This window comes from Myodes glareolus, chromosome 26 (genome assembly GCF_982192425.1).
Source record: "Myodes glareolus chromosome 26, mMyoGla1.1, whole genome shotgun sequence".
NCBI lineage: Eukaryota > Metazoa > Chordata > Mammalia > Rodentia > Cricetidae > Myodes > Myodes glareolus.
In genome coordinates, this window is record NC_142051.1 from 14,869,219 (window position 1) to 14,881,786 (window position 12,568).

Here is a 12,568-nt window from a genome sequence, read left to right on the forward strand (position 1 = left end):
ATACACACAATTAGCGTTTTTAACTCCTTGCCTAAGTGGGTGCCCTTGAATTTCATTTACTTAACAGATCTGAGGCAATTTGCAATTGCCCTGAGTTTCAGGTCAGCCTGGGCTACCTATTGAGTTCCAGGCTAACTCAGACTACACTGCAGGGTTCTGTTTCAAAACAAGCAAGCAGGCAAACAAATAAACAAACAGAAAACAAGTTAAAAAAAGATCCTGGCTCAGCATGGTGGCACACACCTGGGACACACTGTAAAATCCTGTCTTGGAAAAAAAAAATCTCTTGACAATTCAATGACAGGGATCCCACTTTCAGAAATACTGGGCGGATAGACTTGCCCTCAGTCACGGACAGGGAGGCTGTCCACTGCTGGCAGGCAGGTCAAGGAGGGCCAGTTCCGCCTTGCACTTTGCCTCCTGTGTGGAGCAAGCAGTGCACATGGTGAGCCAGGTTTCCCTCACAGGATGACATTCTGTCTGCTCGGTCTCATCAGGTGACAACACAGGAATATCTGACTCAGCCTCTAAAGGTTCAGCCAATGGCGGAAGCTGGCGCAGGCGTGAATTCCACTGTCCCTTTGGCCATCTCTCCTCTAACACAGGACACCAAGGCACTGAACCAGCCCAAGGAGCCGGAGCACCAGGAACATGCCCAAGAAAAGACAGCAAGCTGCAGGGCAGGGATAAATATACAAAATCCAAGGGGCTAACCTTGTGGCCAGTGCATCTTAAATCAGAGTTTCTACTCAACAGTCACTCGGCAACCCAGTGCTCGCCATGTGAGGCGGTAACTGAAACCTCCAGGGTAATCTCACCGGGCTTCACCAGTCTCAGAAAAAGGCCTGGGGACTTTGTTTAAGGTTCCAGGGCTTGAATAAAAATAAATGAGCTGGGCGGTGGTGGCGCACGCCTTTAATCCTAAGCACTCAGAAGACAGAGGCAGAGGCAGGTGGATCTCTGTGAGTTTGAGGTCAGCCTGATCTACAGAGGGCCAGAGCTGTTACACAGAAAAACCTCTATCATGAAACTCACTCCCACCCCAGCCTCTGCAGCTGCCAAAAAGAAAAATAAAAGTAAAAGTGACCCCTTTCTTTAAGGTTATCATGTTTAAATTGTTCTTACTAACTGGGCACCAAAGGAAAACATTCGCTTCAGAGGAAGAGAGAGAAATACAATATAGAGACATGAAGTTCAGTTGTAACTTGTCTCTGAAAATCATTAGTGTGGGCCAAAACTTGTGGTAATTGTTACTGACCCTTGAGAGGGACCATTATGTACTTGCTTAAATTATGTCCCCATTGCCCAGCACAGTGCCTGGTACATGCTATGTGTTCAACTCTGCTTTATTCTTACTTAAAAGAAGATTTATCTATGGATTTGTTTATCTATCTATTTATCTAGTCATATAAATTCTTGCTTGTATGTATGTATGTATGTGTCCCATGTGCATGTCTGGTGCCCGTGGGCACCAGAAGAGGATGCTGGATTCTCTAGGGAGATCTAGCGTTACTGACAGCTGTGAGCCGCCACGTGGTGTCGAGAATCAAACTTGCTGTTCATTCCAATGAAAAGCAAGTCATCTTTTCATTCTCTTATTTTTTTAATTAATTAACTAGTTAATTAATTAACTTTCAGATAGGCTCTCATGTGCCTAAGGTGGGCCTCAAACTCAAGATGTAGCAGAAGATAACCTGGAACCCCCGGTTTGTCTCTAGTTGCCCAGAGCTGGGATTACAGGCACAAGCCTCTGCGTCTGACTTCTTCAGTGCCGGGATGAAACCCAGAGCTTTGTTCAGGCCCGGCAGGCTCTCTATCAACCAGCTGCATCCCCGGCCCCAGGAAACCTCACAGAACGGGCAAATGCCTGATAGTCATTGGCAGCTCTGTCACTGGTTCTCTCAGAGTATGACTGTAATTTTCTATTTCCGTCTTTGCGCTTCTGATGAGCGGCGTTGACGAGAACTATTTTCTTCTCTGATACTTGTGAAGTGTTAGGTGAAAGATTTGGATTCAGCTTGGTTCTAAAATATAAACAATCAACAAAGGTCATGGCCCAAGTTAGCGAAGATCCAGGATTGTGCACTTGACTTGGAGTGAGTGACATTTTCCAGGGCAGGTGATTTGAATGACTAGAATTTTTCCAGAACAAGTTTAGAGTCAAGAGGCAAAATAGCAGAGCCTCTCTTGCAAACCCTTTGATAAATACCAGACAGTCTACACTTCAGGGGCTTTTCAGCGTAACTGACTTATTTTGAGTTCAATTTTAGTATAAGCAGAAGTAGAAAGCTTTTTATTTTTAATTTGAGAATTTAACCTGAGATGACAACAAATTAGATATATTTTTCTCAAAGCATGCAGCGTGGTTCTCCTATGCCTCAGAATGATAGAATGTGACTGTTTAACTTAAAAACAAAGGAAGTTCAGAGACTGGCGGGGAAGGGCCTGGCGTGCCTGGCTCCAGCCTAAACTTTTGAACATTCAGAGGAAGCTGCTCCTTGCTCCCCCGCCCCCGCACCTGCCTCCTCCTGCCCTGTATGGAGGATGTGCAGGCAAGGGCCCTTGCGAAGTTTTGGGGTAAGAGCTTTAGAGGACACAGACTTAAATCTCATTATCTCTCAGCCTGTCATTCGGGGCCCCTTACCACTGTCTAGGGGAGCTTGTCAGATGCACTGACATCTTCCAGCACTGGCTTTAACAGTGGCTGATGTATTCTCAACTTCTAAAGACATAACTTTTTCTTATAGGTGATTTTAAGTAGGGTGGTCAGTAGATGAGGTGTGTATGTGTGTGTTTATATGTATGTGTGTGTGTATTTGCATGTATGTGTGTTTATATGTGTGTTTGTGTGTATGTATGCTTGTATATATGTGTTTGTATGTTTATATGTGTTTATGTGTGTTTGTATGTATGTATGTGTGTTTATATGTGTGTATTTGTGTGTATGTGTATATTTGTATGTATGTGTGCATATATGTGTTTGTATGTTTATATGTGTTTATGTGTATGTTTGTATGTATGTGTGTTTATATGTGTTTATTTGTGTGTATGTGTGTATATATGTGTTTATGTGTATGTTTGTATGTATGTGTGTTTATATGTGTGTATTTGTGTTTGCATGTATGTATATCTTTGTATGTATGTGTGCTTATATTTGTGTTTGTGTGTATGTGTATGTTTGTATGTTTTATATGTGTGTGTATGTGTGTGCATGTGTTTATGTGTGTATATGTGGGAGGGAGTATGTGTGTCCTCAGCATTATCCCCCACTTATTTTGCCCTACAATGCAGGGTAGTGGCATAGTTATGAGTCCTGTAACCCCTTAGGCAGCAGTAGGTGCCCTGGCTCTAGACTCAGGACACCTGCCAAACATTTTCCACCATCTCCAACTTCCTATTCTTCCCAGAACCCTTGGCACAGGCGGAAAGCAGTCAGGGAGTAGCGGAGGCGTGTGTCCAGTGGCACAACTTGGAATCAGAGCCTGGATGAGACTGAGTCAGCCCTCTGGATGGGGGAAGGAGCCAGACTCTGCATGAGTCAGCGCTGCCACGGACAGAGCGTGCTGGCTGGGGCCGCAGGAAATGCCGGGCTCTGGGGCCGTTCCTGCAGCTCGGTGGCCACCTGACACACGGGCCTGAGATCATATATGTGCTGTGCACATGTTTGCATTCCTCTGAGCATAATCCGTGTCCTCTGCCCTTCCTACAAAAAGCACATGGAAACTAAAGAACAACCCTTGCCCCTTTTACTTTTTTTCTGTCTTTGAGTGTGATCTTGCTAAGTGGTTCTGTCTGGTCAGGAACTCACTCGGGTTGGCCTTGAACTGGAGACAATCCACTCGACACAGCCTCCAGGATAGACCCCTGCCTCAGGATAAACAAGGCCTTTTAATGAAGGTTATCAGTCACGGTCTTAAGGGCTCTGAGAAAGATTTTGAGCTCCATCCAATCCCTCTTAGTGTCTGACTCTTTCAGCCAGTCCAAAGAAACTAAACATTTTAAGCCAGAACTATGCTTGCTCTGCACAAACAAGTGACTCAAGCTTACTGCCCGAGGACACCCTTTGAACTCTGCAGTCACTGGTAAACCCACAGTTCGAATCTACTCCATCTTCATTGTCCGTACTTTGTTAGTAGCAATGGCCTCTCTCCTCAGTAGATTCAGCCTCCACCCCCACCCCCCCCTACCCCCAGGAATCAGAAAAAGAGGTGTTGCTGCTGCTTGTTTGGTTTTGTTTTTAAAGCATTCCTTAAAAGAGTCGGTACTTTTCAACTTCAGCGTGTGGACAACGACGACGTGGAGCCAAGAGTGGAGAGCCTCACTTCTGATCCCTGCCCCAGGGAGGCTGAGGCAGAAGGACTGCCACGGTAGGCGAGTCTGGGACACAAAGAGGAAGGAGAGACATGGAAACGTGTTTAACTGAAGGGGTCTAAGCAGCACTTCTAAAGGCTCAGGTATTTTTGATCCAGGAGATTCAAAGTGGGGTCCAGGACAATGCACTTTAAATGAACACTCAAGACACAGAATGCTGCAGGAAGGTTTACAGTTAGTAATGACCCACCTACTGGGGTGTGGCCTTTTAAACTATGTACCGGGATGTCGCTGTGGAGTCCGCCCCTTCTCTCCTCACCCCTGGTTCCCCTTTGCTCGTTCCATACCATCTCCATCCACCGTTCAAGAAGAGAATCCTGATTTGTAAGTTTTCCCCCTAAATAAGTAACTATCTATCTCTCAGTTCTAAGCTCGTGTGGGATTTCTTTTAAGTGTCCGATCTCTCCGCCATCAGCCGAGGTCTGTGGCTCTGTGAACTGGGCTTCCAGACACACGACTCTGAGTGCACACCAGTGAGGGACTGGCTATCATTTTTCAGATTCCCTTGGAGTGCTAGGGGTATGGAGAATAGGGAGAGATGTAAAATTCAACACCCCAGATACCTTAGAAAGGAAAAAAACCTTGGTTGCAAGTCAGCCATTTGCACAAGTGTGTTAACACACACAAAGAAAACAAAGTCACACCAGTCTCCTGCTACCAAGCTTGCTCACTTGCCTGCCGACCCAGGTCCAGTTCAGTCCTGGCAGCTCAGGTCTGACAGGAGGCCCCAAAGTCTTCTCTATTGCTGGCTGGCCCGGCTGGACACTCTTTTAATACAGAGCTCACGCTAAGAGGGTGTGATTTGTTTTAAGAATGAGGCTGAAACCGGGCGGTGGTGGTGCACACCCACACCTTTAATCCCAGCACTCGGGAGGCAGAGGCAGGTGGATCTCCGTGAGTTCGAGACCAGCCTGGTCTGCAAGAGCGAGTCCCAGGACAGGCTCCAAAGCTACAGAGAAACCCTGTCTCGAAAAACCAAAAAAAAAAAAAAAAAAAAAGCCCTTCCATGCCGTGGAGAAGCAGCACTTTCGTTCAGCCTAACTTTCCTTGTTTGTTTTTCTACTTTTCTTCAGAGCAAGTCAACCTTAATATCTTTATTCCCTGAGTATTAGGGTAAGAAGCTGAAGTTTCCCAAAGCTGAAGTTTCCCAGGAGTGTTTCAGGTTAGTTATTTGAAGCAGTGACCTGTCTTTCCCTTTGGAGGACAGCGGGCCGTTAATTTGGCTTTGGTTCCTGATGTTACACACAATACACCTGTGTATTTCCCAGGCGGCTCAAACGTCTGCCTGGCTTCTCCACTAATTTCTTGCACCCCACAACTTTCTCACATAACACCCCTGCTTTCTTTCTCCACCCCAACTTTCTCAATCTCATGGTGAAAATAGATCAAAAATACCCACGATGTTGTGGATTCAAGGAGACTTTCGAAGTGACCAAAATGCTGTGCTACGCTGTTCTAGACGGTTCCTTTATGAGAAATGACATAGTATTTGCCGGATGTTAGGAATTGCTCTGAGCACTTTGTGACCATTAACTTACTTAGTTCTCATAGTGAACCTACAAGGTATGAAACATAGGTGTTAGCATAAGCCCATTTTATACCTGAGGAAGCTGAGGCACAGAAAGGCTAAGTACCTAAACTATGTCATGTTACTAGTGAATAGTGGAGTCAGAATTCCAACCCTTAGTTATTATCTATGTCTCCCATAAAAACCCCCACATACCATGCGTGTGCACACACATACACGCGCGCGCGCGCACACACACACACACACACACACAATAACAAGGCCAACAAATCAAAAAACAAACAATAGTCGGGTGGTGATGGCGGCGCACGCCTTTAATCCCAGCACTCAGAAGGCAGGTGAATCTCTGTGAGTTCGAGGCCAACCTGGTCTACAGAGCAAGTTCCAGGACAGGCTCCAAAGCTACAGAGAAACCCTCTCTTGGAAAAAAAAAAACTCTCCTCAAAACCCCCAAACAATAACAACAACAAAACAACAATATTCTTAGAAAACTTAGAAACTGGAGATTACAATTTAATTTGAGATCGTAGCCTAAATGAAGGCAGAGCTCTCTGCGTGCTCAGATCATCGACACGGGCCAAGAGTGACTTCACTTAATCCTCACACCACTGAAGGCTGGTTTTACAGCTTCTTTGTTAAATATTTACATAGCCCAGAGCTCCATCCTTCACACGTGACTCTTTTCGACACACTAGATCCAAGAAACCATATAAAGCCCTGAAGAGACAGATCCATACCGAGAGAGCCTTTGATAACTTTGGTTATCAAAGTTTTATCCAGGTTTTTTACCTGGATAAAAACCAACATGCAGATTCGTTCCAGAATTGACTTTGTTTCAAAACACATATATCATCTTGATGTTCCTGTACCTGAATTTTAATTCTGTTCCTTTCACTAACCAGCTCTGTGATTCAGAACAGCTTGACATCTCTTTAAATTCTTTTCTGTGTTCATGACGTCTTGAGACAATTGAAATAGCTATAAACTAGGCATGTGGCTCACATCTGGAATCCCCCCCAAATGAGTCCAGGGTGGCTAAGGCTGGAGGATTGCAATGAATTCAAGGTCAGCCTGCTACCTAATGATAACTTGTCTCAAAAACAAAAGTCACAACAGAAAACAAGGCAAAGCAAGCAAACAAACAAACAACCCTCAGAATAAAATAAAATAAAAACATTCACCATGCAGCCCTGGAAAGGTTGCTTTAATGACTGTGACTACCATCATCGCTCTTATCGCAAGACATCTTGACTTGCAGCTACTTCTCTGCCTCCCAAGGACACTTCTTGACGGCAGGAATCACACTTTCCTCATCTTTGCCCTTTAAGAATTCTTCTGGCACACAGGAGACAACCCACAAACATTTCTTGAAGCAATACACTTAGGTACTTTCTAGAGTATTTCGGTGGTTCCTACGTCTGATCTTGAGCCCACGAGAAGAAAGCGTGCACCGTACCTGCCTCGACCACGTGGTCCATGGTCGGAAACCTTTTGTACACCGCCGTGCTCACCGAGCGGAAGATAAGCAGGGAGGTCAGATTGACGTAGCGCATCAGCGTCCTTCGGAGCAGGCGCCCATGCTGGTCGCTCCCGTGGACACTGCTGGAGATGAGGAACATGAGCCTGTCCGGCCAAGGGAGATTCACAAACTGGTTCCACCATCGGTTCACTACCAGAGTAACATAGAACCCTGTGGGATAACCAGAAGCCATCATGGAGTTTCTCACCGGAGACATCTCAACGGACACACTTTTAGCAGAATTTTAGCCTTTCTAGGGGTTCGAGATCTGGAAGGATGGTATCATCCAAACCTTACGGTCTTGCCCTCCAAGAGGGGAGGGAATGTAGGTGCCTGGCAAGGTCAGGGCACCCAGTAAGCGGGTATTAGAACTGTAATATTGACTGCAAAAATGGAGGGTTAGTGGAGAGAAAGCTTTGTCCATAGCAGATTATGACCTCAAACTGTTCGATGTTAATGTAGCAGAAGCAGCCCTGAAGGCAAACCTTAGGGACCGGCCGTGTGCCATTGCAAGCAGCGGCGGCTCTCCCCCGCATGCCTCTCAGCCCGGAAGCACTGTCATGCAGTCCTGTGTCATCTAACGGAGACAGCTGTGTGGCTGCATTCTGCGTGGGACCTATACTTACCAAGCACAAAGGTTACTGGAATTTGTTCAGCATATCTGTCACAGTAAATTGATAATTTTTCAAAGTAACGTTTTTGGGCTCCTGTAAGTAACAATCTGGAGCAAAAATAAAACGCACAGCCCTTTACGATAATGGCACGTCTGCACCTGCGCTGCAGGCGACAGCAAGTGCAAACAATCAAGCACAAGTAATCTCAGGTTTGCTTGCTTTTGTTCAAAGGAACTCTGTAATTTTGTTCCTTCGTCCTTAAGCGGATGTGTCTCCAGTGTTTTTTTTTTTTTAAATTGCTTTGTGCTTCAAGTATTCGAGTTTTTAGCACATAAGTCTGTCGGCCGTCAAATAAAGAATTCATTAACTTTTTTTTGTTTCTTAAAACTTTATAATTTTGAAGTTTCATATAATTGATTCATTGGATTTTGGAGAAAGATAAGTTACAAAGGAGGTTTTTTGTTTTGTTTTTGTTTTTTTGGTTTGTTTTTTGTTTTTGTTTTTTGGGTTTTTTTTTTTTTTTTGTACTGAGATTTAGAGCTAGGTCAGCACAGGTGCCAGGCAGACAATCTCACTGAATTCCAGCCCAATCTTTTCCTTTTTATTTTCGAGACAGGGTCTCACTTAAGATGCCCAAGCTTGGTCACTCTGTAGACCAAGTAGGTCTTGAACGTGTAATCCTCCTGCCTCCGCCACCCAAGTAGCTGGGTTACTGGCTGGCACCACCAGACCTGGTTTCCGCTTTTCAATTATTCATCAGAATACTTAAAAGAGAGGGAGTATTGATTTGGTGGTTCAGAGTTAATAAGTCATTATTGATTAACAGCATTAGACATCTTGATCTTAATCCAGAAGGTGTTAATTAATTTAATTAAGTAAATTAGCACATTCTGGATTGTGCAAACCCATGTTAAGTAATATTATAATTCTTTACTTAAACACCCATAATTATTTGGAATATAAATAAAGTTGATTAAATCTTAAAGGTGGAAACATTTGGCCACTGCTTCAAAACTTTTCTTGTAGATCTGACTTAACCTCCCCAAACACATTTTCTGAGATTGCTAAACACACCTGCCCATAACAAGCCCGTTATGTTTTAGGGAGGGAATTCAGAGCCCAAAGAAATCTCTACAGGCAGGCTACTAATGATTATCAAAATGTGGGGAGAGAAGTCATATATGAATTTGTATAGATCAAAAGAGCAGTCATCTAAAGGATGAAGAAATCTAAGGGAAGATCCATCAGAATAAGTACTAAAAGTTCCCTTGGGTATAATGTCAACAGAGAAGCAGAAGAGCGGTGTCCAACAAAGGGGGCTGCAGGTGGAACACAGTCTGGAATTGCCACTGGTGGAGAAAGAGGTTGGGGGTCCCGGGATGTGTAGAGGCTTTGGATGAGGTGGCAGAGTTTGTGGAATCAGGGAAAATGGCGAGAGAGCCCCTGGCTGGACTCACAGGCCTGTGAGGATCATGCTGGCGACAAGCCACAGACAAAGCAGTTTTCTGATTCTGGATTTTCTATTCTAAAACTTAGAAACGGTCAAAGAGTATTTAGAGTAGAAAGTGTTGCTCTTAGGATCAGTTAGGCCCAGCCCGGGCACAGCACACGTCTGCCATAGACGTAGGCTGGGTGCATTGCCAAGGCTCTAGGAGTTGCAGGTTTTTCAGTTTCTGGTATTGTAGAGATTTTAAAATATATATATAAGTAATTTTAAAACACATGTCTTCAAGCATACTACCAAAAGGGGTGGTATTAATTCTAAGTGGCCAAAGAAATATGAATAGTAGACACAGAAATTTTCTTAACTCGAAAATAACACAGAGATTATTTTATCAAACTCCTCCAAAGTGGAAGAGGCAGAATCAAAGTCTATCGTAGACACAAGAACAAACTCTGCTTATGTTTCCCACAGGTCTGCTCGACTTTCTTGACTTATTACTCTAGCAGTTCTTGATAAATCCTTACAATAGAAGGGATCTGCTTGAGCTGGAGAGATGGCTCAGTGGTTAAGAACACTGGCTGCTCTTCCAGAGGACCCGGGTTCAATTCCCAGCACCCACTTGATGGCTCACAACTGTCTGTAACTCCAGTTCCAGTGGACCTGCCACCCTCGCACAGACATACATGCAGGCAAAACCACCAATAAACATGAAATAAATAATTTTTTTTTAAAAAAACCTACTTTTTCAAGAATTGACAATGAGACTTTTGAAAAAGAAGGAGAAGCCAAGTTAGAGTGATCGTTACAAATGTAGACACTCTGATTTTTGGAAAGACAAAAATCTGGGTAGACTTTTGGGGGGTATGAGTTTGATATTGGCGCAGAAGTTGAGACCCCGGGGAGCATTTCTGGCAACACAGCAACTCCTCTCAGGGCTTTGTCTATTCTGAGCAGGAGTGGCAACAGTCATCTCACGTTAGTAAGAATAAACTAACAAGACAGCTGTCCTGGAACACTGCTTGCTAATCTGTCACATTCTGAAGGTTTGTGTGTCACGTGACTGAACTGTTGGCATAGCATATACGATATCTGAAAAAGATTAGAAGTCTCTAAGGACATTTGGCGAAACGTAGTCTTGTGATTTTTGCCTTGGCATTTTTTTTTTTGTTTTGGTTATTTTGAACTGGGGGCTGAACCTAGGGCCTAACACTTGTTCATCTATCGTTCAACCACTGAGCTAAATCCCCAGCCCCACAAAATCCACCCTAGCATGTACACTTGTTTGGAATAATAGGGTTTTATTTTGGGGACAGGGTCTCTTGTAACGCTAGTAGCCAAGGATTATCTTGAACTTTGGATCCTCCTGTCTCCACCTCCTCCATTCTGGGATTATAGGGTTGTGCCAGCATGCCTGGCTTTACGTGATGCTAAAGAATGAACCCAGGACTTCGTGCAGGCTAGGCAAACACTCTACCACCGGAGCTAGCTACATCCTCAGCCCTAGGGTGGAGGTTTTGTCAGGTAACAAAACAGTTGCTCGTGTTTTGCTTGGGCAATGCTCAGCCGGCTAAGCGAGCATCCCTTTTCTGGATGGAGTTTAGTGGCTGTAAGGAAGGGTGTAGGTGAGATGATGACTCAGTTTGTTCACCTGTGGTAGAAGAAAAAATTCTATTTCTAGCTAAGGTGGAAATGCAGCCTCAATACCTTATATTTTCCTATTCGCTTCTTCCATTGATTCATCTTTAGTTTAATGACCCATAAAGCTTCTGTCTTAGCATACTGGTGAAATTTTATTAAGACTGCAATTTTCAGTAGTTGAGAGGCAAATATGCTAGACCTCAAAGTGCCTCTCAACCTGACACAAACACATCTTGACTTTATAAAGAACAAATACCTCCTTTTGCAACAATGACATCCTGAAATCAGAAGACATAGAGAACAGATTATTCTTCGGGCCTTAGTTCTTTTGTCGAGGCACTGGTAAGGTTTGAGACCACCATCCTGGGTCTGAGCTTACCACCCAGACTAAAGGAAGGAAAGCTGCCTGGTAAATTCTATTTCCCCCAGATGTTAGCTCCAGATGGAGCCGCAACGAGCTGTCGGGCCACAAGTTCAGACTCTGAATGACATCGTTGAGAGAAGCAAAAAAATATTTGTCTGTGGGCTTTGCCGCTAATCATCACACGATGAGGGTGTAAGGATAAATCTTTCCATTTACGCCCCAAACCGAACGGCTGACACCTCATCAGGATCAGTTCCTGTGGGGCTGGAATGCGAGCCCCTTGTCTCTGTCGGTTGCTGCTGCTTACTTCTCATACGTGGTTAGGTGTGGATTATAATACCGTGTCCCGAAGAGAAAAATGACAGAGAAGTTCATGCAGAGGGAGAGGTTACATAACGCGAAGGCCAGCGGCAACCAAGGGGAATCCGACTTTTGAGACTATTCTTACATAACACCCGAGGGCCGGTTAAGGGGACATGCAAAGCGAATGTACCTGTACACCAAACTGATTGCTGTGTAAAGGAGAGCAAAAACAACAAATTCCCTGTATAGAAGCTTGTAGATGCTGCCTCTCCACTTGAGGAGCAACCTATGAAATCCAAAAAAGGTGGCATTTGCTACTTTACTGGAGTAAGTGACAGTCATCTCGGATAGTTTTGTTCTAGAAGAACAAGAAGACAAAAAACACGGGTGAAAAACACGGTTGATGTCAGCACTGGCATGCACGCGCTTTTTCTAATCAAAGGAGACCAAAGCCGGCAACTGATTAGCCAATCCACCCTCCCCGCTTTTCCCCACTCCTTTTTATAGTTTAGAACTCAAAGATACCACCACCTCCCCGTCTAGAATCTCAGTACTGAACCTTGATGCGCAGAAGGGGAGGAAGGTGGTTTTTCCGGAAAGAGTGTTCTTAAAAGCCCCGAGATTTCTGTAATTGTTACATCTTATTTTAGAGTCTACAGCTATCGCTCAATAAATACCGAATTAACACATGCGGTATACGAGACACATCGTAAGGCTGCTTCTTAACAGTAGGAGGATTTAGGAAACTTGCTTGCAAAACTGATGCTTTCTGAAAGCGGTGGCCATA

The 12,568-nt window shown here is 44.4% G+C and overlaps 1 protein-coding gene across 7 annotated transcripts in view; it reads right to left on the reverse strand.

Annotated features, from left to right (window-relative positions):
- The window catches only part of Best3 (bestrophin 3), a 93,981-nt gene that overhangs the window by 31,311 nt on the left and 50,102 nt on the right, over positions 1 to 12,568 (reverse strand). For 3 of the 7 annotated variants that reach the window (XM_085683410.2, XM_085683411.2, XM_085683409.2), the window contains 3 exons: positions 11,972 to 12,139; positions 8,045 to 8,139; positions 7,356 to 7,589 (listed from right to left, as the gene is read on the reverse strand). In XM_085683410.2, the coding sequence (XP_085539536.1) occupies positions 7,356 to 7,589; positions 8,045 to 8,139; positions 11,972 to 12,123 (481 nt within the window). In that variant the 5' untranslated portion in view covers positions 12,124 to 12,139. The remainder of the gene's footprint in view (positions 1 to 7,355; positions 7,590 to 8,044; positions 8,140 to 11,971; positions 12,140 to 12,568) is intronic. The other 4 variants (XM_085683413.2, XM_085683415.2, XM_085683414.2 and 1 more) reach the window with 3 other exon arrangements.